At 47.3% G+C, this 25,715-nt stretch overlaps 1 protein-coding gene across 1 annotated transcript in view; it reads left to right on the top strand.

Moving 5' to 3' along the window:
- shank3a (SH3 and multiple ankyrin repeat domains 3a) overlaps positions 1 to 25,715 on the top strand; it is a gene marked incomplete at its 3' end in the record, with an annotated part of 146,709 nt that overhangs the window by 80,543 nt on the left and 40,451 nt on the right. The window contains exons 12-14 of the mRNA XM_079743386.1: positions 5,858 to 6,042; positions 6,485 to 6,508; positions 23,050 to 23,163. Of these exons, the coding sequence (XP_079599512.1) occupies positions 5,858 to 6,042; positions 6,485 to 6,508; positions 23,050 to 23,163 (323 nt within the window). The remainder of the gene's footprint in view (positions 1 to 5,857; positions 6,043 to 6,484; positions 6,509 to 23,049; positions 23,164 to 25,715) is intronic.

Raw genomic sequence — 25,715 nt, 5'->3', positions numbered from 1 at the left:
GTGGACTATTGGGCTCACTTTGTTCAGAAGGACTTATCAGAGGAAGTTAAAGTCCACCAGCGAGTCTGATGGTTGGCAGGCAGGAATGACCTCACCAGGTCGCGGTGGTCTTCTGGTCCCTCTGTGTGACGTGCATAGCCTCGGGACCCAGCGCTGCGCTGGGTATAAATAGAGGCAAACGGACAGATGGTGTCTGTGGACACGGCTGGACATCTCACCTGAAGGAGACCAAGCCCGTGTCCTGATATGACATTGTGCATAACTCTCTCTCTGTCTCTCTGTCTCTCTCTCTCTCTCTCTCTCTCTCTCTCTCTCTCTCTCTCTCTCTCTCTCTCTCTCTGTCCCTCTCTCTCTCTCTCCCTCTGTCTGTCTCTCTGTCTATCTGTCTGTCTGTCTGTCTGTCTGTCTGTATTTCTCCTACTTTCATATTATTTTTTGTACAAGTATTTTTGTATTTTTTTCAATGTTTCCCAAGCATCTTATTTAATTTCTATGGCCCATCAAAAACACAGTAATGTGCGAGAAAGCTAGAGGAATTCCTCCTGAGGTTCTTATTAAGGGGCGCAGGTCCCCGATAATAAAATACCATGTGATGCAGCTTGGCAGGAGTGGAAGCAGCACCATCCTGGGGCTTTAGTCCTGATCATTTGGTTAGGTATTCAAGCACTTTCAGATCAAGGCAAGAGAGAGCACATTCCTAGATAGTGTAAGACAAAGAGGCAGGCACTGAAAGAGCTACAGGTGACCTCCTCTCCCAACAGTTCTATGTGTAATGACACCTAACTGAAACATGCTAAACTTTGTGACCTCTCTGACACTTTCCTTTTTATCTAACTTTTGCTGTCTACTCTCACTGAGTAAGAGTGAAAAAAAAAGATTTATCGATTAATTGGGGAAAACAATCGTTAGATGAACCGACTATGAAAATAATATATGCGGCCCTAAACAGGGACTTGTTCACGCTAAGATTTGGTGGTGCCACAATGCTCAGCACACACTGGCTATCCCAGTCGAGAGGTGAGGAATGAACTTATCAAATCAGGGACCAGAGGATGATTAGGGACCCATGTAGGCACAAGAGCCAGGGTTTGAATTTGGCCAGTAAGCAACCAAACTCTTTCTGCAATGAGTGGGATCTTTAGTCACCACAGGGGGTCCGATAGATATCAAAAAGTAATTAATGAATAGTGTGCTTAGTTCCACACCACATTTAGGTCACACATGCATCACACATGACCTACATTTTCAAATTGATCAAAAAGAACAGATGGAGTAAAAGATGAATAAGTGTAGTATAAATGTAGTCATTTTGGGGAGGTGCTTGTACTTAAGATTTGTAAAAATGTAGATGATTAGTTGTGAATGGATAAGTAAATCATACTTATAAATCATAGCATATCAATAACATTTATTTTAGAATATATACCTCAACAACTTAACATTTGCACTATGCACTCAACAAATAATGTTTGTGATCGTGCAAGGCGTGCTGAGCAACTCATTGACCACAACGCCACAAATCCGCTCCTGCATGTGTCGATTCTACAATTCACCTCAAATACTTTCGGCACAAATAGGGTGCAAATTAGTTGCAAAAATATGCTGCAAAAAAGATGCCAAAAAGCTAAGGTCGAAATGAAGGCTGTTGTAGGATGAGAAAATTAAATTAGTGTTAGAGAGAGAGAGAGAGAGAGAGAGAGAGAGAGAGAGAGAGAGAGAGAGGGGGGGGGGGGGGGGGAAGGAGGAGGAGGAGGAGAGAGAGAGAGAGAGGCTGTGACTGTGTTGTCTTGGCCTCTCTGTAGTGGATTCAGGGACACAGAAGAATAGCGTCGATCGCCAGGCATCATAATCCCATAATCAGAGGAACACTCTGGCTGGAAAGCATACCTCTCTCTCTCTTCTCTCTCCTCTCTCTCCTGCTATTTCTCTTTATCTTGAATCTTTTTCATGCAAAGCGGGCAAAAATATGACTTTGTTTGGTCAGCGTTCTTGACAAGCGCATCTATTGGAACATATTGTTATCCAAACGCTTGGTCAGCTAGTGAAACAGGGAGTCTGAAAGGATTGTTCTCCTTGCAAAGGAAAAGGGACACGTAAACATTTTGGATATAAATAACCAGACTCCCCTTCACAATGTACATATGTACGTTGGATATAGACATAGGTAAGGTTGATATAGAGCACTTGTTTCATCACATCATTATACAGTGATGGCGCCAACACAAATATCACTCCAATCACAAAATAATTAAATGCAAAACATGGTACTTCAGTGCTGATGTTATGGGCCTGCATACATAGTTGATTGGAAATGTCGAAAAAGAAGTTGAACTCTTAGTCATCTTTACTAGAGGCCAACAGTATTTAACATTGGACATCTGCATGGAAATAAAAACATGCATTTCTTAAAATGGAACCAGCCTGCCTGGTAATACTAAGAATATTTGGCTTGTGTAGCCAAGTGATTTGGACCAAATGTGGCAATTATAATAAAATTGCTGTTTTTTCTCATAGTGTTGTAATTGTGTATTCGACTGTGTGTGTTCGATTACATTTGTAAATTCCTGATAAAATTTAGTTGGTCCAATATACATTGTTGTACAATTTCCGAATCTGTGTTGGTATATATGCACGTATTCCCAAAATAAGTTTCAACACGGCTTAACACCAGCTACCAGAGCTGGTTTGAAGTCTTTAAGGTGCAAGTCCAAGTCAAATCTCAAGTCTTATTAGTGCAAGTGGACACGTATGAACAAAAGCGGACTCTGATAAAATCAGCCTTGCCGTTTTCAAATAAAACCCACAAAGGGCAAAGAGTTACCTTTGGATGGTGACACCGTGAATGACCCAACATGGTTGATGGCCTCCCGGGAGAATAAGCAATGTGCGCTGAGCAATGTTTCCAAAGGTCACTGAGAAATGCACCACTTGTTTTCCATCGCATTGTTTGTAATCCACGCTGGGGTTTAACGACTCTCCCTTTCTGTTCTCTCTACCTAAGAGCAATTACTCTGCGTTGCGATCACTAACATCATCGATAGTCCTCATTGTCCCTGGCTGTGTATGTTAATTATATAAAATGACTATAAGAAAGTAAATGGAAGGACCAATCTATATTAGGTATCCTAGTTTATAATAGTTAAATGGCCGTACTAAATTTAAATCAGTACATTTCACTCCGCTTCAGGGCGTTCTTTCGGACAGAAACCGTTACACCCCTATTCTAATCATACCACAGTTGCCCACTAGGAAATGTTTGCCGTTGCCATGAGGACTTGCACCAGGAATGGGCTTGGATCTTTCCCTAAAAATGGACGCCATCTTAAATACACTAATATGAAACTGATGCCCCGGCTTCACCGTGAGCTTAGGCCAATCAGGTCAAGGCTCTGCAGATTGGCTCTGCAGATTGGCTCTGCAGATTGCGCCGGTAACCCTCTTTGAAGAGGCATTACATCATTGCTTACATCAATATGCAACACACTGTATTGTATTATTTTTTCTACAAATTAGATTATATTTCTCGTACACGTATCTACTATTATCATTAGCAACAGTTACACCACATGAACGCACAAGACACATTAATCTGGCTGAAGCGGATACGGTACTATCATGACGTGATTAATGAATTCTTTAATGGGTAGCATTATATTAGTGTAACCTTCCATGTTACTTCCCTGGCAAAGTGCATGTGTTTATCCTTGTGTCTGTGTGGCCGTGGTCTCAAACATTAACATGCAGCAGCCCTGCCAGCCACTCAACCCCTGCAGTGATTGGAAAGCGGCAGCGAGCCATTGTTTCGCGAGCAGGGAGAGATGGATAAAGCGGGTGGCGAGATACAAGAGAAGAGAAGAGAAGCAATTCAGCAGAGTTTTGTCTCGGAAAGAAAATAATCTGGCAGAGAATGGAAAGGAAGCAACAGGGACGATTCGAGGAAGAGGGAAAGAGAGAGGAGAAACGATGAGTTGGGGGGTATGAATGGAGGAGGATGAAAGGCGGAGACAGAGGGGAGGGTTCTACACACTCTGACTCATGCAAAATGAATGTTGCACCGGGCAGTGTTACTGTGTCTTCATCCGTGAACCAAAAGCCAAGCTGTGTGAAGATCACTTGCAGTAAGTTATTAATGTTGTTGCTCACACAGACATACGTAGGCTGGTGAGGGCGTGTGTGTGAGTGTGTATGTGTGTGTGCAGTTAGCGCGTGCGTGTGTGTGTTTGTGTGTACATTTGAGCATACGCAACAGCAGCAAATGTGATGAATGGATGGAAGGCGAGGAGGAGCCCCAACTCTGTCCTATTAGAATCCACCACCCAGAGAGGGATGGAAAGAGGAGGGGTGAGAGAGAGAGAGAGAGAGAGAGAGGGAAGAGAGAGGGAGAGGGACAGAGAGAGGGAAGGGAGAGAGAGAGAGAGGGAAGAGAGAGAGAGGGAAAGGGAGAGAGAGAGAGGGAGAGGGAAGAGAGAGAGGCAGAACGAGAGAGAGAGAGTATGGGAGAGAGTGAGAAAGCCAGAGAGAGACAGGGAGAGAGAAGGGCGGTAGAAGGTGAATCTAGGCGAGGGGATGGAGGAAGGAGAGAGGGGTGGAGCGACAATTAAATCGAATAGGCTGGAGCTTTCCCCCACTACCGCCCTGCTACACACACACACACACACACACACACACACACACACACACACACACACACAGAACCACACACACACGCACATGCTCACAGAGCCTGCCTTGGGGAGCCATGGCGCATGCCTGCTCCAAGGCAAGCAGGCAGGAGATCAATTGCGCTGTGGGCCGTGCACGCTCTCCTGTGAGTGTGTGCGGTGCGTGTGTGTGTTGGTGCGCACGAGCGGTGTTTGGTACAGTGACATGCTGGCTGTGGCGTATGTCGGGCTAGCGGAGGTGTGCAGCAGCAGCAGCAGCAGCGCTAGCCGCGGCGGAGGGGACTGCGTGAGCCAGGAGGATGCGCGGCTAGGATGCACATAGAGGGCTGCTGGAGGCACGCCAGAGGGAGACACGCTGCGGAGCAGAGAGCCGGCGACCGGGGACCAAGAGGAGGCGGCGTGACAGCAGAGGCACCGTCCAGTGTGTCTGCGTGTGTGTGTGTGTGTGTGCAAGCGTGCACGTGTGTGTGTGTGTGTGTGTGCACGTTCAGTGGAGAGGGGAGGGCAACGCAGAAGGATTCCCGGGAGAGAAAGGAGTCTGGAGATCGGGCGGCAGAGCGGTCGTCTCTGCCCCCTCTTCCTCCAACCCCCCCCTCTGCCTCGAACACACACCGTGGGAGGACCCGGGACCCCCTGTTAGTGTCTGCAGCCCGCCCTGGGCGCTCCGAGCCTGGGGGGCTTCCACTGGAGCCCCAACTCGTGGGGATGTTTGACTCAGGAGGGCTGGCGGACTGACCTGTCTCAGACACACACCACCCAGCACCCTACCAGCAGCGCCTTCTGACTCGCTTCCTCTTCGCTTTGGACTCAGAGGAGGAGGGGGGGGGGGGGGGGGGGGGGGGGGAGGAGAGAGAAGAAGAAGGGGGGGGGAGACGAGGGGCCGGGAGGGAGGGGGGGACGGCGTGAGAGGGAGAAGGGGAGGTGTGTTGTGTTGTGTGTGCAGAGAGCCATTGATCAGAGTGTCCTCTCTCTCTCTCGTCCGCTCCTCTTTCCGATGGAACCCTAACCGCTGAGCTCGTGGACTGGCTTCTGCCTCCACCTTGGACCCAGAGTGGGGGAGAGAGAGAGAGAGGGGGGGGTGCCACTACCAGCCTTCCCCTCCTCCTCCTCCTCCTCTTCACCACCATGTCGGTGACCACTGGCTTCGGCTACCAGCTCCCCGGCATTACCACGGTAACCTATGTGTTTGTTTACAGCCCTGGGACGGCCCAGCGGGAGGCCAGCCCCCCCCACCACACGCCTCCGCCGGCTCTCAGTGGCCCCCGGGGGCCCAAGAGGAAACTCTACAGCGCCGTCCCGGGACGCACCTTCATCGTGGTCAAGCCGTACTCGCCGCAGGGGGAGGGGGAGATCCAGCTGAATCGTGGCGAGAGAGTCAAAGGTAGGTTCTCCCCGTGTGCCTGGGAACTCGTCTGTTCCTTCAGCTGTGTGTGTTTTCACCTGCTCTGATTGGAGCCCCAGTCTCACAACCCTCCCGTTCATTGAGTCACTATGTCACTATATCTTCCCCCCGTTATTTAATGTTACATCCCGCCGCGTGTTCCATGATTATATCTGGTACGATGCACTGTGATTCTTCCCATTATCAGACTGTGTGTCATATTATTGCTGCTTATTCTGCTGCTGAAAGTTACTTCGGTGTCATTGTATTGAGTTTTGAATATGATTTGCAATGCTGCAGTTCATTTCTTTGGTTGTTGTGTTTTTCGTCATGTTTTCTGTTTTAATTTCCGCTGCGTTCCAGAGCACAGAGTTTGACAGAGCTTTGCTTTCATGTGTGTATATATGTATGTGCTCTTGTTTCCATCCATGCTTCACTCCAGACTTTGACAGTAATGACGTGGAAGGTAAACTCCATCACATTCCACTAACCCTTCACCCTCATGCACCCCACCTGTCTGAACCCACAGCACCTGTCTCTACCTGTCTCTACCCCTCACCTGTATCTACCCCTCACCTGTCTCTAGCCCTCACCTGTCTCACCCCTCACCTGTCTCTACCCTTACCTGTCTCTACCCCTCACCTGTCTCTACCCTCACCTGTCTCTACCTGTCTCTACCCCTCACCTGTCTCTAGCCCTCACCTGTCTCTAGCCCTCACCTGTCTCAACTCCTTACCTCTATACCCCTCACCTGTCTCTACCCTCACCCATCTCTACCTGTCTCTACCCCTCACCTGTCTCTAGCCCTCACCTATCTACCTGTCTCTACCCCTCACCTGGCTCTACCTGTCTCTACCCCTCACCTGTCTCTAGCCCTCACCTGTCTCTAGCCCTCACCTGTCTCAACTCCTCACCTCTATACCCCTCACCTGTCTCTACCCTCACCCATCTCTACCTGTCTCTACCCCTCACCTGTCTCTAGCCCTCACCTGTCTACCTGTCTCTACCCCTCACCTGGCTCTACCCTCACCTGTCTCTACCCCTCACCTGGCTCTACCCTCACCTGTCTCTACCCTCACCCATCTCTACCTGTCTCTACCCCTCACCTGGCTCTACCCTCACCTGTCTCTACCCCTCACCTGGCTCTACCTGTCTCTACCCCTCACCTGTCTCTACCCTCACCTGTCTCACCGCCTCACCTGTCTTTACCCCTCACCTGTCTCTTCCCCTCACCTGTCCCTACTCCTCACCTGTCTCTACCCTCACCTGTCTGTACCCCTCACCTGTCTCTACCCTCACCTGTCTCACCTCCTCACCTGTCTCTTCCCCTCGGCTGTCTTTACCCCTCACCTGTCTCTTCCCCTCACCTGTCCCTACTCCTCACCTGTCTCTACCCTCACCTGTCTGTACCCCTCACCTGTCTCTACCCCTCACCTGTCTCACCTCCTCACCTGTCTCTTCCCCTCGGCTGTCTTTACCCCTCACCTGTCTCTTCCCCTCACCTGTCCCTACTCCTCACCTGTCTCTACCCTCACCTGTCCCTACTCCTCACCTGTCTCTACCCCTCACCTGTCTTTACCCCTCACCTGTCTCTTCCCCTCACCTGTCCCTACCCCTCACCTGTCTTTACCCCTCACCTGTCCCTACTCCTCACCTGTCTCACCTCCTCACCTGTCTCTACCCTCACCTGTCTTTACCCTTCACCTGTGCCTACTCCTCACCTGTCTCTACCCTCACCTGTCTGAACCAACAGCACCTGTCTCACCTCCTCACCTACCTCAACCCTCCAACTCATATAACGAAGGTGATATAAAGAGTTAGAGTTTAGTGGTTGGTTAACATTGGTGTTGAGACCCTGTGTTGGATCTCCTTTGAAACGTGTGTGGTGAGTGATACCACTCTGCTGTCTCTACCTGTCTCTAGCCCTCACCTGTCTCACCTCCTCACCTGTCTCTACTCATCACCTGTCCCTACCCTCACCACTCTATCATCACTTGTCTCTAGCCCTACCCTCGGCTGCCTCAAAGTTCTGTGTGTCAATCCCTCACATGACCAAACCCCTCGCCTCTAGCAGTTAAGATCAATTACCTGTTGGAATGTCTTAGCTGTGTTTTGAGCCGCAACTTGTCCTATAAAACACTGGATTGAAATCACAACAAGACTGTCAATCTAAAAGAGTGCACACATGTGTACTACATCGGTGTCTACATTGGTGTAGCCATGCAAATCAAGGCAGGCCCCATTGTGTTCAGTTGTTGTATTCAGGCACATAGTGCTGACACTGACAGATCTTCCATCTCCAGCGTACAGCAGCTTATCTCTCCTGTCGTTATCACCTATCCACAGATGCACGGCAACACCCTGACCCTGTATACTGCTGCCACCATACACAGATCCTCACGCTTCAGACTCATTTTCACTCCCTGGCACCTTGTGAGCGGAGCGGGGTGCTAGGGCAAACCCCCACATCAACGTTTTTTCTACATATTTTCATAAGGTTGAAATTAAAATTGCACAGTTAGAATATTTGCGCATACAATTCCTAGCCCTCGGTCACGCACACACAAACGCAAAAATAAAAAGACAACACTGACTGGAAAATAATCGATTCACGTAAGAATCGTTATTGTTACCTACTGATTCGGAATTCAAAAAATCGCTTATTTATGTAATTTTTCATCTTAATTATTGATCCTTTTTTTTTCTTAGTTATTATCATTTCAATCAGTTAATACACACACTTTACTCTGCTTTCATGCCATCATTTGCCACTCTGAAATGTACTGAATCCAACATTGATATTGAATTGGGAATCTTTTCGAATCAAGAATCAATTTGGAACCATGTCGTGACCCAAAGAATCAGAACCGAAATCAAATCATGAGATAGTAAATTCAACCACTCCTACATAATGTTTGATTGGGACTTCAACGTGTTTACAAGTGAAACTGCCGCACATGATGTTTCGTGTTTTTAGCAGCATCTGAGAAAAAGCTAAATTCTTATTTTTTCCGACCCATTAGGAAGATAGATAATTGGTTCGAATTGTGCAAACCTAGGAATGGCATGGAGCCCAACCACGGCATGTCTCTGCCAGACTCTTCTGGTCAAATTGACAGGGCCTCCCTCATACTCTCCATTGGCGTTAAGCATTGTGGTTAATCGCACTGGGGGGAAATCATTGATTTAATGGACGCGTCTCCCTCTGGTGATCGAGTAAATGAAGCAACCCTGAGTCTGGAGATGTCCTTGGCGTACAATATGTTGCTGCTCATGTGAAGATGGTAACAATAGGAAGTTTGTCCTTGCGCAGGGTCCACTGCGACCTTCGAGTTGTGCTTCTGTTGGCTCGTGGCAGCCGACCCATTCCCAATCTGTAGCCCAACACACAGTGATCTCCCGCTGCATGAAGGAAACAAGCTTACACTCATATGGCTGCCAGCTCCAGGCTACAGCCAAACAAACCATCTGGCACCGTTATGCAACTCTGGCCATCATGGCGGATGGCCGGGTTGCATTGTAAGTCTATGCAGCTGTGTTTCTAGGATACAGGGTAAGCGGACAGATGGCTTACTATCAACCGCATCATGAGTATGTATATATATATATATATATATATAAATGGGTGTACCTGAACTGTTTGTTACAAGTAAAGGCTTCGCGTTGGTAAGATTTGCACATGTTGGGAATACGCCACATCCATCCAGCATGAATGGCCTTCTGATACATAATGCATTTCCTCTCATTTGCATCTCTAAATGGATGAGTTGCTAATAGTTATGGGGCTCATTTTCACTGGACGCCAGAGACAATAAGAGTAATGTTAGCCGGAGGAGGATTTCTCTGTCTTTTGTTCTCTCAAGCTCCTAAATCTAGGTGATGTGCTCCTGATATGGTTTATTAATTAAAGGTTATATGTTGATTAGTTACGATTGTGTTGCCCTGTAAATGTACATTTCCAGAATCATTCCTACTCAAGTAGTAGGAATGTCCTCCCTCACTCTTCTCCCCATCTATGCTTCTTCTTTTTCTCTCTCCCTGGTGATGATTTTGTGCCATGGTAATGCAGCCCTAGCAGAGGAAAATCCTTACGATGAGATCGGACCGGGTAAACACTGGTTACAGCTCTGAAATAAACATGTGTGGGAGCAAGTATGGGTTTGATTGCAATTAAAGAGAGATTATTTAAGTGTGTGTTTGTGTGGGAGTGTGTGTGGTTGTGTATGTGTGCGTCTGTACGTAAGTGTGTCTTTGCTTGGCCGTTTCTTGGCCCTAGTCTAGGTGCTTCTCTAGCTTTGTCGTCAGTGTAAACTTGTCATCGTGATTCTGTGTTGTATCATAGATGTGAGAACATGTCAAACTTAGCAGTGTAATGAAGACTATTGATTTCATTCCCAGATGGGAACCTTACCTCTTGGCAGTATGTATTGATTAACCTTGCCCGCAGAAAGACAGAACGCAAAATACTTACATTTATAGTGTAGCCATTTGTAGAGAACAAGGTATACCCAGACTCCGTAGGTAAATTAATCAGAACAGACACCTGTTATCCAGAATAAACTATGTTTGAAGCAAAGGTCAGAGAGTGTCAAATCTGACAAGTGCCAGTGATTTTTTTTTTTCACAAATTGGGGGTCAATTCATTTTTGAACACATCTTATGGAAGGACCCAACAACTTTAAAAGGATACACAAACAATTATACGGATAAAATTGTATATAGATAACACATATATAGATAAAAGTCTCACAAAATGTCACATTGTCCAAATGTTTTCATACTTAAAATGTCCCTTTTTTTCAAATGCTTTCATATTTATAAAAGCAGACACAGCATGTGAAGAAAAAGAACACAACGACCACGGTAACGTATAGACATAGAATGTAGCGCCAAGTTAGCATGGGTTGAGACCCTGTGGTGAAGCTCCTGTACAACGCGTGTTGTGACTAGTACCAGCTCTCCTTGTTGGTGTTGTGGTACTCAGTATGCTAATCCTACGGGCCACCCTCAAGTCCTCCGGTCCTCCTTGCGCTAGCCCTCCCATGTCCTTGCGACCTGTCTTGCGGTCAGTGTTTCTCCAGATAGCCTCCGTCTATACTAGACAGCCTCCCACCCACGACCATACATCCATACTGGTATTGTCTCCATAACAACATCTGTTGTCCCTGCTGCTCGCATCACAAGACGTGGCCGCGAGCCTGCCAAAAATACATCTCTGCGTTTTGCTGGTCTGCTAGTTTGAGGAGCCCTTTCTGCAAAAATGTATTATAGTGCCTGGAGTTTACCTTTAGCCACCGCTGTGAATGTTCTTCCTCACCCCCCCCCCCCCCCCCACCCCTCACCCCTCTGTAGTGTCTACCAGCCTCAGCCCCTCCCCCCCCTGTTCCCCCTCCCCCTTTCCATCACATTGATGCTATCTGATCTTATCTCACCGATGGACACCACCTTGAAAGGCCACTTACTGTCACTATGGCAACGGATCGGGACACTCGCTTCCTCAACCCGGTCATCCTTTCAGCAGAGGGACACACACACACACACATGTGCATCCACATGCACACACACTAACAAACACGCACACTAACAAGAACAAGTTTTAACAAGCTATCACACGATTGGACGTGTGCATGACGTGATGCCTGCACTGCTTTCCCCGAACAACATTAATACCCACACACTCAGAAGCTCGGTTACCCCTCCACAACATGGAGACACACATTAACACATGCCACCATAACCGTGGTTAACTTATACAAAGCAGACACACACACATACATGCAGGCAGACCAGATGCAGCATCTCAAAATGCCATTATAAATCTTGCAGACAGCCATGAAAATGAAACCACCGCAAATAACGTTGAGATTACACATTCACAAACATGATTAATGAGCTTTGGTTCTGCTCTGTGTGGGCAGAATATTAACACTGCCATAGGCATTACAGGGTACCTAGTTCAGTAACACACTCACAAATACCCCCCCCCCCCCCCCCCCCCACAGTGAGTCTCTGGCCCACTGTAGAAATGGGCTATTACTGTGGTCATGATCCCCAGAACACGCCTTAGATCTGCTGTTTGATAAAACATTACAACCAGCCTTATCCATAGGACGGTTGGCGACATGTTGTTGATGTTGTTCTGAGGTATAGCTCTCTGTCTCTCTCAACAAATGGAAAATGTTTGTTTTGTTTTTTGTTTTGTTTGTCTTAAACACCATCACCTGTATGAATAATATCATATTGCCCTCTGTTTGGCCTTCCCAAGTGGTAATATACAGTAGTATAAAACGTAAGAATGATTTGGGGCTTTTCTGTAGCAGCAGGTGCTCAGCTCACTAGCCTTAGGACAGCCCATGTGGGGGGGGTCCAACTCCGATTCCCTTAGTACCCTCTGAAATTAATCATATTGTTTTTTTGGGATAAATAGTAACTACTAGAGATATGTAACAGATGGAAAGGTATATATACCAGATTCAAGCATTGCCACTTATACTCAAAGGTGTGATTAGCTGTTACAAGCCGTTTTGAAAATCTGCCTCCCCCCTTCTGACTTCACAAGTGGGAATGTCCACCTAGATGTGTGCTGGATAGATCAGTCTACCAGCCTACCCAGTGGACTGTAGTAACTGTGCTCATCTATCCGTCACACATCTAGTTGAACACGCCAACCTGTGATGTCAGAAGCGGCACATTTTCAAAACGGCTTGTAACGGCTAATCACTCAAACCTGGTGGTATAATATGTCCCCTTTAAAGGATTTTCCTAAGGTGTATTTTCTTGATGAACAAAGTCAATTTATTTGACATTTTTATAGTGAAGGACGTGTGTGTTTGTGTGTGTGTCTGTGTGTGTGTTTGTGTTTGTTTGTGTGTGTGTGTGTGTGTGTGTGTGTGCGCGAGTGTGTGTGTCTGATTGTGTGTGGTACACTTCCACAAACAGTCGCTATCAGGATCTCTGATATACAGTATTCAGCCGACCAGCCGTCTTAGCTCCCTCTCTGCATAGAAAAGCAATCTCTCTTGTTCTTCTCTTTCTCTATCCAATTTCCGTTACTGCTTCCTCCTAGCCTCTTAACCATTGTTTGTGTCAATTGCTTTGATTTATTATTTTTCTCTTCCATTGGGGTCTCATTCATTTCTCTTGCAGAGAAACCCATATTTTCCGTCCATTTGAAACACAGTAGACTGTGTGTGTGTGTGTGTGTGTGTGTGTGTGTGTGTGTGTGTGTGTGTGGCATGGGAGCAGGTGGAAGGCTGTGGCCTCTATTTAGGACTCAGCAGGTGAACCCGGTCATCCTCCAGTAATGCACCATACTGGCCTCCAAAAGCCCTCCATACAAACACAATCACAAGAGCAAAGGGAATGTTATTCAACACGTTCAGAATGTGTTGCGATTTCAGCAGACCAACATTGACCATAGTAAGCGTGTCCACTCATTGATAACCCCAATGAACCACCATTTGTCAAAGATGTCCAAATCAGGCAGACGCATTAAACCAGGTGACGCTGGGTCAGTGAAGTCGAAGCCTTAACGTTTGAATAAACATCATTTCCAAATTACACGATAACATTTGCATCTTAGTCAGGGTTTCCGCAATGAGTTACTGGATCTCACGGGCAGACTAACTGTATTGACTTATTGTCCCTGGAGGGGGGTCAAGGCTTTCCCCTTATGGACGTCTGACGGGAGTGAAGCTCATCCAGCAGCACCTGCATCCTGCACGGCAGAGTGTGGAAGACCTGAGGGGGGGCCTGGTGGCCCATGGTGGCTGGCTGGGGGTGAAGGTGTAGCCCGTGGTGTGTGTGTGTGTGTGTGTGGGGGGGGGGGGGGGGGGGGAGGGCACAGATAGAGAGCTCGTCCTGCGCTTCCCCAGGAGAAATTAAAATGTTGCTGCAGTCCGGGGCCGAAGGGCACTCAGGTTTATTAAAAACAAACACGTCCGCGCCGCCGCTCAGTACGCACTCACGGCTCACGTGCGTCTGTGCATGTGCACGTGCGCATATGCCTGTGTGTGTGATGAAACGGGAGCAGGCGAGTGGCCGAAGGGAAGGGCATTGGTACGCCGCAGCTGACATCCTCCTGGTCCAATCAGAGTAGCAGCAGGGAGCAAAGTCCCGCCCACGCAGCGGCCCGCTCCCTGCCGGCCGTACCACCTGTTCCCTCCACCCTCCTGCTCGCTCTCTGGCCTGGTCTCACTCCCAGGATCCCGTCCTCTCCTAGGTCAACCGAGCTCTGGCACAGCTCTGAATACAACACTAAACGGAGGAAGAACACTTTGTATTGCCACAGTTACATAGATGGGTTTACATTTAAATGAATGTGTTTTCCTTAAAGGTACACTACCTACACTACCTACCACCAGCACTGGGTGTGATCACATCTAGAGTCACCATGTTTGTGAGCCCCTTCCCTCCCCACCCCCACTTAACATGTTTTTTTGGCGTTCTTAAGAGGCTAACACAAGTGTAAATCATTGTCATTATTTTCAAGTCGAGTGAAAAGGTTGCTAATTGTTGAACTTCATTCTCTGTGGTGTTTCTCTGTTGACGTTGTCAATATGTTGAGTGCCAATTGTAGAACACACTTTTGTTATTTTTTCTCTCCTGGTATTTTCTGGAATAACGCGACTAGGGTTAGACCAAGCAATTTTCAAATAAAACTCACTAATCGTCGACTGCAGGTGTGATTTCAGCCTCCCTTAGAGCTCGCCATCTGAAACAGCAAATTTCAATCTTTAAACATTTGAGCAGAAAATAAGGTGGTGCAACCTTTTTGGTCGACCTGGTTGGTTAAAATGGTTGTATTATTCCATAAGGTAATGCGCCCCTGTCTTGCTTTTGACCTCATCTCAGGTCTCTATTACCTGTGTCACTCTTATGAGCCGGCAGGCATCATACCTTTTTGGTCTGCTTTGCTTTGACAGCCATAGCAGTGGGTTTGGATATCCCCAACCCCCCCCAACAAACACACACTGTAATCAGAGGGGGCCTGAAGTGCCTCCAAATGTCGCAAATGTTAAGCTCTGTGTGTCATGCTTTAAGGCACCATATTTCACACGCTGCAGTGGGAAACAAGTATCTAAAAGGTCATGTCCGAGTGACCTTTAAGTGTACACCAGCTAACTAGTGTGTGGAGTTGCTTTCTGATCTCCACCTGTTGAATTATGCCTTTTATAGCTGAAACGTAGCTTGCCCACGAGTGACGAATTGAGACGTGTGTGTGTGTGTGTGTGTGTGTGTGTGTGTGTGTGTGTGTTGCAGTGCACACTGACTGGGCAATCAGAGCGATTAGCTGTGTGATGAACAGCCAGAAAACAAACAATCTATCACTGATTTACCAACTATCAACAGGCAATCGATAGCTTCCCCACCACTAATCAATCACCAGCGCTTTCTCCCTGCAAACTTACCTGCAGGGAACAAATGCTTTGAAAGAAGACGACATGCAGAGAACGTTAGATCAATTCTTCAAGTAAATGTGTCCTGTCTGTGTCGAGTGTAAAGGTATAGCCTTCATCGTGTTTTGAATAATGCGTTGCATGCAAAGATGTTCGATTTGTTTGTTCATCCTAGAGTTTCGGGTGGGGGGAATGGAGGATCCAGGTACTGTCTTTGGCTTTTGACAGGGTTGATACAAAAAAATAGCATGCTATTGAGATTTTGTTTATTCAAGTGTACAAATATGTAATGCCTTCACAATGCTACAGAGAGAGAGAGAGAGAGAGAGAGGGTAAGTGGGAGAGAGATGGCAAATGGCGTGACAATGGGTGACAACAAGAGAGAGGCAAAGAAGGACCAAACAAAGGCGTGAATGTGGGAGAAAGGATGTCGTTCTCCTGGAACACCGTGGGGGGGGGGGTGAGGAGAGGGGGAGACAGTGAGAGGGATCTCTCTGAGTCAGCCTCAGAGTTTTCCACCCACCCACACCTCCTCCACACATGGCTCCCCCTGTGACTGGCCCCGCCTCCCCTCTGTCTGCCCTGTCCCCCACCATCCTGCTGCAATTCATAAGAACCGCTTCTTAACTCTCCTCTCCTCACCTCTCCTCACCTCTCCTCTCCTCCTCTCCTTTCCTCTCCTCTCCTTTCCTCTCCTCACCTCTCCTCTCCTCTCCTCACCTCTCCTCACCTCCTCTCCTTTCCTCTCCTCTCCTTTCCTCTCCTCTCCTCTCCTCTCCTGTCCTCCTCTCCTTTCCTCTCCTCTCCTCTCCTCTCCTGTCCTCCTCTCCTTTCCTCTCCTCTCCTCTCCTGTCCTCTCCTCTCCTCCTCTCCTTTCCTCTCCTCTCCTCTCCTCTCCTGTCCTCTCCTCTCCTGTCCTCCTCTCCTTTCCTCTCCTCTCCTCTCCTGTCCTCTCCTGTCCTCTCCTCTCCTGTCCTCCTTTCCTCTTCTCTCCTCTCCTCTCCTCTCCTCTCCTCTCCTGTCCTCTCCTCTCCTCTCCTCTCCTCTCCTTTCCTCTCCTCTCCTCTCCTCTCCTTTCCTCTCCTCTCCATCTCTAAACCACCATCTGAATCCATGGACCCATATAGCGTGTGGACAAACACACGATGTACACAACCGTAAAAATATGTGACAGATATGTAAAGGAAGACAGGCATAGGTGCTCATCGATACAGAATGAGCACAAACACAGAGGCAGAGAAATTCTTTACACGCACACACGCGTTCATGGACATGCAGCCAATGTTCACACACAACGAAACAGACGTTCTGACAGACATCGGGAGAAGGTGTGAGTTCTCCTTCGTCCGTTTACCTCTCTGTCCCCCCAGGTGTGTGTGGGTGTGTGGCATATGTTATTCATGTGTATTTGTGTGTGTGTGTGTGTGTGTGTGTGTGTGTGTGTGTGTGTGTGTGTGTGTGTGTGTGTGTGTGTGTGTGTGTGCTTATGTGTATTTCTGGACTTGTTTTATGAAGATCTAGCTCCCCTCTTTTTATCTGACAAGAATTGAACTGGACTTTAATAAAGAGCCCAGGTCTCCAAATCTAATAACGGATCCTTTCTGGTTATTGGTCAAAAGCTCTCTCGCTCTCTCTCTCTCTCTCTCTCTCTCTCTCTCTCTCTCTCTCTCTCTCTCTCTCTCTCTCTCTGCTACTTCCCTACCCGGCTTTCTATTGTAATGTCACTTATTCCCTAATGGCATTGTTTTTCTCCAATTTGGGTGACCCCATCCTGTGCTGAGTATATACTGTAGCATTAGACTTGGTCTAAAAGGTACAGGATCCTTAAAAATCACAGTTGGTCTTAAAAAAACAAAGTTCTGTGTCACACTTGAGAATACATTCCCATACATTGCATATATCTGTTATTTGCTTTTAGTTATGCATTCATTCCGCTCTTCGTTCGTTGATAAATTCATTCATTCATATAGTTTGTAAGTGTTTTCATTCATTCAGACGATTAACTGTTGGACCATGTTTGAGTTCTTAAAGTATGAGTGCCGAAGAGTAGTAAGAAACAGATGCGAGAAAGAGAGAGAGAGAGAGAGTGAGAGAGAGACAGAGAGAGAGAGACAGAGAGAGAGAGACAGAGAGAGAGAGACAGAGACAGAGAGAGAGAGAGAGAGATTGAAAAGTGGAGGGGAAGAGAAAAGAAGGAAAATACTAATGTGTGAATGACTCAGCTCAAAAAAACAGAGCAATGCAGCAACTGAATTAAAAGGAGCTCTATCTATCACACACTAACACAGACACACACATACACAAACACACACACACACGCGCGCACTCGCACACGCGCATTCAAGGTTGGGGTGCAGTGAGGCGTGCAGGTTAGGATGTGTGTGGATTATAAATAGCTCTGCATCCTCTCCAGTGCTATTTTTGGACCAGGAGTCGTGACTGACTCGACCAAAGGAAAACTTTGATGGGAACGCACACGACACACACACACTTACACAGAATTGCACCAATACATACACTCACATAAGCTCATGGGATCCACCATTCCTGTGCATCTGAGGTCCAGTCTTTTTTACTCCCTATTCAGGCTTCTATATATTCCTTTCATTTGGTAATTTAGTCATTCAGTCTTTCTTTCATTCCTGCTCTCTGTTGACCTCTCTCTTTCTCTTCTCCCCTTTAAGTTTATTATCCCTTGCGGGTTTTTATAATCCCATTACTGGACTGTTAACAACGCCTGGCATGGCATGGCGGATTATCCAGAAACCGTTCAGTATTCAGCATGAAAAGAAATAAGCTGGCATAAGCGTGTGTGTGTTTGTGTGTGCGTGCGGCGTGCCTGTCCTTGTGCGTGTATGGGGGCCCGTTAAACCCGCAACTCCACTGCGGCATCACATCAACCCATTGAGAAACACGTGCAAATGTGTGGATTTTTCATTCATGTCCAAAGCAGATGACACACAAGACAGTGTGTTGAGAGAAGTGCAGTGTGCGACACACACTCATGGCACACGATACTTGCATACCTCTGTGTGTGTGTGCATGCGTGTGCTTGTGTATGTGTGTGTGTGTGTGTGTGTGAGTGCGTATAGTTTAATATAATATGTGGAGGAGAAAAGAAAGTTAATAACAGTTTGACCAAACACATCAATAACTGTGTAGCAAGTTCAAAAGATTCAAATAGATTTATTCCATTTTTAAGAAGCTAGAGACACCTCATCTGTCTCATTCGGACACATGAATCACATACATTTCCCATCAAATCTACGAATGAAAATCTGGACCCCGACAGAGCATTTTTGTCTTTCATGGTCAGCCATAGACCTGTCTCACGCAGCCTACCTCACCCTCGGGCCAGGAGCCAGTTGAAAGTCCCGAGCAGGTCTTCATATTTCGTTCTATACGTTTTCATGCGACCCAGATTCCTGTGTGTGAGACGGGCGCCGGAAGCACATCAAGTTGGGGCAGACATTATTCACACACACATTGACGCGCACGTGGCCATCGCAATCAAAGTGTGTGTGCGTGTGTGTGTAGGTGTGTGTGTGTTCATGGTTCCTACAGGGTCCCTGCAGAGGTGAGTATGAATCCCCAGAGATGCTGTCGGGCCAGAGCAGGTGTGCTTAATGTCCTACAGAGGTGTCGATTGGCACATGCAGTAAACAATAAGTTATATAAGGGAATGCAATGCAACACCACACAATGTTATGCAGTTTAATTTAATATAATATCATTTATTTTATGCTTATGCCTGTGCAGCCTACTGCTGCTTGCTGTGTTTGGATCAGGGATGCAGACAATTCCCTCAATTTGGGTCCAAGTGGAAAAAGATTTTGATGGATTCGCAATCATCTCTACTGGAGAAAGCGTTCCCAGTGAGGCGGCATTATCTGAGCACAGTAACCTAGCAACACTTTTGATATACAGTGTACAAATTTTTAAATGAGCGAGAGTTTAACTGTTTTTGAGATGCTGCCAAGTAATTGGATGACCTAACGCTCAAAGCTCCAACGTAGAAACCGGACGATTCTACTTGCAGTCAGCCTCCAGAAGACAGACAAGTGAATCAGCATTTGTCTGATTGGCTTAATTTGTTATCACAGTCAAAATGCGTGTTTAATGATATTGTGTTTCCACTCCATCCCCAAGTGGTATAATTGTAATACTTATTACTGGGGCAACAGTAGTTCAACAACCAGAAGGTAACTTTTGAAGGGTCCCTGAGCATGACCCAACCCTTGCTGCTCCTGTCCAGCTGGCCGTTCCCCTGCGTGGGGGACACGGTCGTTGGTGTATGAATGTGTCTATGAATGGGTGATTGCTAAGCACCAAGTGTAAAAAATAAAAAGCAGTTTGAGTGGCCACAGGTTAGATTTAGCCAAGCCATTTAGACAAGAAAATCCTACCATGCATGTTAGGGCTGACAAAACCAACCTGGAGGCTAGTTAGGCCTAAATCAACATGGAGGCTCGTTAGGACATCAACATGGAGGTTAGTTAGGCCTAAATCAACATGGAGGCTCGTTAGGACATCAACATGGAGGTTAGTTAGGCCTAAATCAACATGGAGGGCTCGTTAGGACATCAACATGGAGGTTAGTTAGGCCTAAATCAACATGGAGGGCTCGTTAGGACATCAACGTGGAGGTTAGTTAGGACTAAATCAACATGGAGGCTAGTTAGGACATCAACATGGAGGTTAGTTAGGCCTAAATCAACATGGAGGCTAGTTAGGACATCAACATGGAGGTTAGTTAGGCCTAAATCAACATGGAGGCTAGTTAGGACATCAACATGGAGGTTAGTTTGGACTAAACCAACATGGAAGTTAGTTAGGACTAAACCAACATGGAAGTTAGTTAGGACTAAATCAACATGGAGGCTAGTTATGAATTAACCAACATGTAGCTTAGTAAGGACTAAACCAACATGGAAGTTAGTTAGGACTAAACCAACATGGAGGTTAGTTCAAACTAAATCAATATATAGGTTAGTTTGGACTAAACCAACATGGAGCTGAAACAAAAATCACAGAACAGACAAATAAATATGCACCACCTCCATGTCCATTTGACTCAGCATGTTGGTTTAAGGAGAATACGTGAGCACAGTCAACACATTGTGAGCCCCTCTGGAGGACAGAAGAAGTGTGTTTGAATTCTGTCCGGCCTCTTGGCCACTAAGAGGCCGGCCCTGTTAACAGGGACTGTTGTCATGCCAACACAGTCTTGGTTGCCGCCAAAACACAGTGCCAGTGTAAGGAAAAGGCAGTCACCTCAGCAGGGAATAATAATGAGCGTGTTTGTGTGTGTGTGTGTGTGTGTGTGTGTGTGTGTGTAAGTGGAGGCCATGTTGGCCTGCCTCTATGTTCTCTGATAGAGTCAGGGGTCAGGCTCTGTTAACAGAAGAGGGTCCGGGCGGTAAAGAGGCGTGTCAGGCAGGTCAGCTAGGGGCCACACAGCATTCATCCTCATCATCCTCATCAGCAGCAGCTCTGTCCTAATATGGGCGCTGTGATGACAGCTGTCCCCGGCAATCTGAGACGCAGCGCAGAGAGAGAGAGAGAGAGAGAGAGAGAGAGAGAGAGAGAGAGAGAGAGAGAGAGAGAGAGAGAGAGAGAGAGAGAGAGAGAGAGAGAGAGAGAGAGAGAGAGAGAGAGAGAGAGAGAGAGAGAGAGAGAGAGAGAGAGAGAGAGAGAGAGAGAGAGAGAGAGAGAGAGAGAGAGACGCACAAACAGTGTGATAGGTATGATAGAGAGAAGGACATGGGGGGAGAGAGAAAGATAGAGAGCGAAAGAGGAGAAAGTGTGCATAGTGACTGATTTAGAGAGGGAGAGAGAGGGTGTTCTCAGGAGACAGGCAGGGTAAAGACATGTTAAGCTGAGATCAGAGCTGGGATTATCCCCGTGTATCCTCTGTTCCACCACAGCCAGTGGGAGGTTGACAGACAGACTGTCTTCCCTGCCATACCTGTTCACTTCATACTGGCAAAGCACACCTCCACAACATCTCTGCTGATCAGCTAAGTCGCTAAGCTGACTTAAGCCATGGCGTTTGACTTCAAGGTTGTCATTGACTTCCAAAGAAGTCTGAGCGATCCCATCATTGAAAGCTGGTGCGTTTAGGACGTCCACATCTTCAACACCTAGTAGAAAAGGCCTTGAGTTAAATGGCTGAACTCCCAAGTGAGCAGAGTTGCCTCTTATAGAAGCAAAACCCTAAAGCGCCCATCAGGTCAAAGGTAGATCCCATCTGAATGCAAGGTAGAGACCATAAACGGTCATGAGCAGAATAAAAATATATCTAAATGTGTTTACACATTTTGAACTCATAACCTTAAATTAATTTGGGTTAGGGTTTCCCAATTGAGTTAATATAACATATGCTTTAAATATGACAAATATAAATTGCTCAGAGCAGACATTTCCATCAGTGAGCTTGGGTAGTCATGATGGGTCAGGCTTTGTAATGTGCTGATGAGTAATCATGAGTAACAAGTCTTTGGAAACGCAGTTATGCAGCAATCTTTTTTAATTGTAGATCATATTTTAACGAGAGAGTGTAGAGGCGGATTGTGTCGGAGGGAACGGCAAACATCACACCTCTCTTTGACGGTGCAACGGCACGACGCAGCTTGTTTTGAGTCCAAGTTTGTGTCCGTTTATCCTGATCCAAATGTGTTAATCCGTCTATTCCGCACATATTACAATCAGATCCAACTCAACTTGGTGTGGCTCACCAAGGTACGAGGAGCAACACCCGGCCTCGTCTCTCCAGGGTCTGGCCGACGGGATCCGGCTGGGCGCTCTCTCGGGTGTGCTGCTGTACGGCACATCATTTAGCAAGCCTTTCCCCGCCAGCCTCAACCTTATCTTGTATCCTAGCAACCTCTCCAGAAAGCGGGTTTGCCTCTGCATAGCCCGAGTCCAGCTGGTGATCTCACCAGAGTGTGTCTGTGCGTGCGTGTGGGCTTGCGTTTGTGTGTGTGTGTACGTGTGTGTGTGTGTGCGTACGTGTCTGCTTGCCTCTATGTTTGTTCATACGTGCATTTATGCGTATGTGTGTGTGTGAATGTATTTTAACCCGTTTGCCGGTTCGTTTACTGAGCTTAGCCTCCCGATGTGTTGATCACTCACTAGGCCAGAAATAAGCGCTCGGGGTTCACAGCAGGACATCGGCTGTCAACGATATGCTCATCACTAATCATCACAGCTGAACTAAGAGAGTCACTACCCTGTGAATAATTCATTCAAACCATTCTGTTCCCCCCTGCCACACACACACCCTCCCCTTCTCTCTCCTCTGTTTTATCTCTGTTCCTGTCTCTGTCTTTATTTTTCTCACTCTCTTGAAATGTCCTCTCCTGACTTGGTTGGCTGGTATTTGAGGGGTATAGCTCCCTAGATATCAGCAACGACAGCGGAGAAACAAGTCACTCCAACGCTTCCACTGAAGTAGCACTTCATGTTTGGTGCATTCAGGAGGAGGTTTGATGTGGATGATTTTGGTTAGACAGGTGGCTCTTCTGTCGTTGTTTAACTCTTGTGTGTTTCTGTGTGTGTGTGCGTGTGTGTGTGTGTGTGTGTGTGTGTGTGTGGTCTATCTCTTCAGTGCTGAGTATCGGAGAAGGAGGCTTCTGGGAGGGAACGGTGAAGGGCCGTACCGGCTGGTTCCCTGCAGACTGCGTCGAAGAGGTTCAGATGAGACCGTATGACCCACGGCTAGGTAAGAAGACGTTTACTATGAGCACACACACACATGTACACACACACACACACACACACACACACACACACACACACACACACACACGTACACACAAACACACACACACACACAGACACACATTCTAGTCACACAGGCGTACACAGGCACACGCACGCACACACGTACACACATACGCACATAAACACACAATCCCCATTTCCCAATCCAAATGCACAGGTATAGGCACACCACACAAACACACACACACACACACACGCATACACACACGCACACACACACACACAGGCATACACACACACACAGGCATACAAACCTACATATTACCCACAGGCCCAGACACACTGATATTCATGATGTACTGTTGTTACTGCAAGGATAATTAGTGCTAAAAGGTGCCTGGAGCCTAATATATCTATGAAGGTATTGCACAACCCAACATAAAAATCTATTAATGGACAAAACGTGTGTGTGGGCATGTGTGTGTGCATGCATGTGAGGAAGGAACACATACACAATCATACAGCTAATGAGTTTTCAAACAACTAATTATCCTATAATTGAACACTCAAGCGATCCGATAGCATGTTTTCCATCGCAGCATCACGGCCGGTATTGTCCACCGCCACCAGGGAGAAACTCCTTGTTGACTTTTCACACAGCAAAGAAAACCCAATCCAGTGTGTTGGGGTTGTAAGATGGAGGCACACCACGGGTTGAATCATCCCCGTCTGTATGTTCCTCATGCTTCCCCCGGGAGCCATTCCATCTGCTGGCGGGGCCATACCCCCCCGTTAGGGGCCCTTCACTGGGAAGCAAGCGCTCGGAGAGGCATACCTGTTTGTGTCTGTGTGTGTGTGCGCGTGGGTGTGTACATATATATGCGTGTGTGTGTGTATGTGTGTGTGTGCGTCCGCATGTGAGGTAAGAGATGAGGGGGCCCCGGAATCTCTACACACTTCATTTAAATGCTTTGTGAGGAAAGAGATAAGAGCGAGGCAGCAAGGTAGCAAGGCCAGGGGCCGACAGCGCCGGAGATGGATGGAGGAGCATACACTAAAGGACAGCACATCTAGAGAGAGAGAGAGAGAGAGAGAGAGAGAGAGAGAGAGAGAGAGAGAGAGGGGTGGGGAGGGAGAGAGAGGGGGAGAGAGAGAGAGAGAGAGAGAGAGAGAGAGAGAGAGAGAGAGAGAGAGAGAGAGAGAGAGAGAGAGAGAGAGAGAGAGAGAGAGAGAGAGAGGGGTGGGGAGGGAGAGAGAGGGGGAGAGAGAGAGAGAGAGAGAGAGAGAGAGGGAGAGGGGTGGGGAGGGAGAGAGAGGGGGAGAGAGGGGGGGGAGAGAGAGAGAGAGAGGGGTGGGGAGGGAGAGAGAGGGGGAGAGAGAGAGAGAGAGAGAGAGAGAGAGAGAGAAAGAGAGAGAGGGGGAGAGAGAGAGAGGTGGGGAGGGAGAGGTGGAGAGGGAGGGAGAGGTGGGGAGGGAGAGGTGGAGAGGGAGAGGGAGGGAGGGAGAGAGAGGGAGAGCTGGGGAGGGAGAGGTGGGGAGGGAGAGAGAGAGAGAGAGAGAGAGGGAGGGAGAGAGAGAGAGAGAGCCATACGCTAAAGGAAAGCATATCTAGGAGGAACAGGGGAGGGAGAGAGAAAGAGAGAGAAAAAAAAGGGGAGAGCAAGATAGGATAAAGGGGGCAAAGATAAGGGGGAGAGATTTGGCTGATATTAAACAGTGCAGCGCTTGCTCGTAAATCCCGGGAATACAGAACCATCAGATAGCGGTTAACTCAGTGATGGAATAGAAAGGTGCCATCTCCTCTCCTCATCCCTAAACCCGAGCTCCTTCCCCCTTTGCCGGGTGACATCAAAGCACCGTACCTCGGCTCTGAGCCCAGCCAGGGCAACACAAAGCTCCCCACAGCGCTCAGCTAATGTTTGGTTACACGTCGATAAGAAACCCCATTAGCCAAATCCCAAAGCTCGCCCAGGACCACATCCACTAGTCATTTGATGTAAGCGCAGTTCTATGCAATTCGGCACTGAACTTCATCCTGAAAGCATTGATTTGTAAAGGTCACTTAACATTGGAGCGCTCTGTATATGAACGTTTTGAATTGCAGTCCTACTATAATGTGATATGATTTAAATGCTAAAAATGACAATTAAAACACTCCTGTCTTTGCAGTGCTTCCAATGAAACAGTAGGACATATGGAATGTATGGGTTAGTAGCATGAATATATTACATAAACAGTAACATGTTTATTCCCATTGAGTCCCACTGACATGTGGCTGTTTAAACAGCCACATGTTTATACACACACACACACACACAAACACACACTCTCCCAGGGTGTTGTTCACCTGAAGGCAGCTCGTGAAGGATCTGTGTTGAGAGCAATAAGTCTCAGCCCAGTGAAGCAGGAGAGACACACTCCTCCAACAACACTCAACAATTATCTGTCTCTCATTTTCATTCTCTCTCTCTCTCTCTCTCTCTCTCTCTCTCTCTCTCTCTCTCTCTCTCTCTCTCTCTCATTATCGTTAATTTCATCCATTTAAACCCA

Source organism: Pollachius pollachius, assembly GCF_949987615.1.
Source record: "Pollachius pollachius genome assembly, chromosome: 9".
NCBI lineage: Eukaryota > Metazoa > Chordata > Actinopteri > Gadiformes > Gadidae > Pollachius > Pollachius pollachius.
Note: the sequence above shows the minus strand (reverse complement) of the source record. Positions and strands in the feature narration are given on the sequence as shown.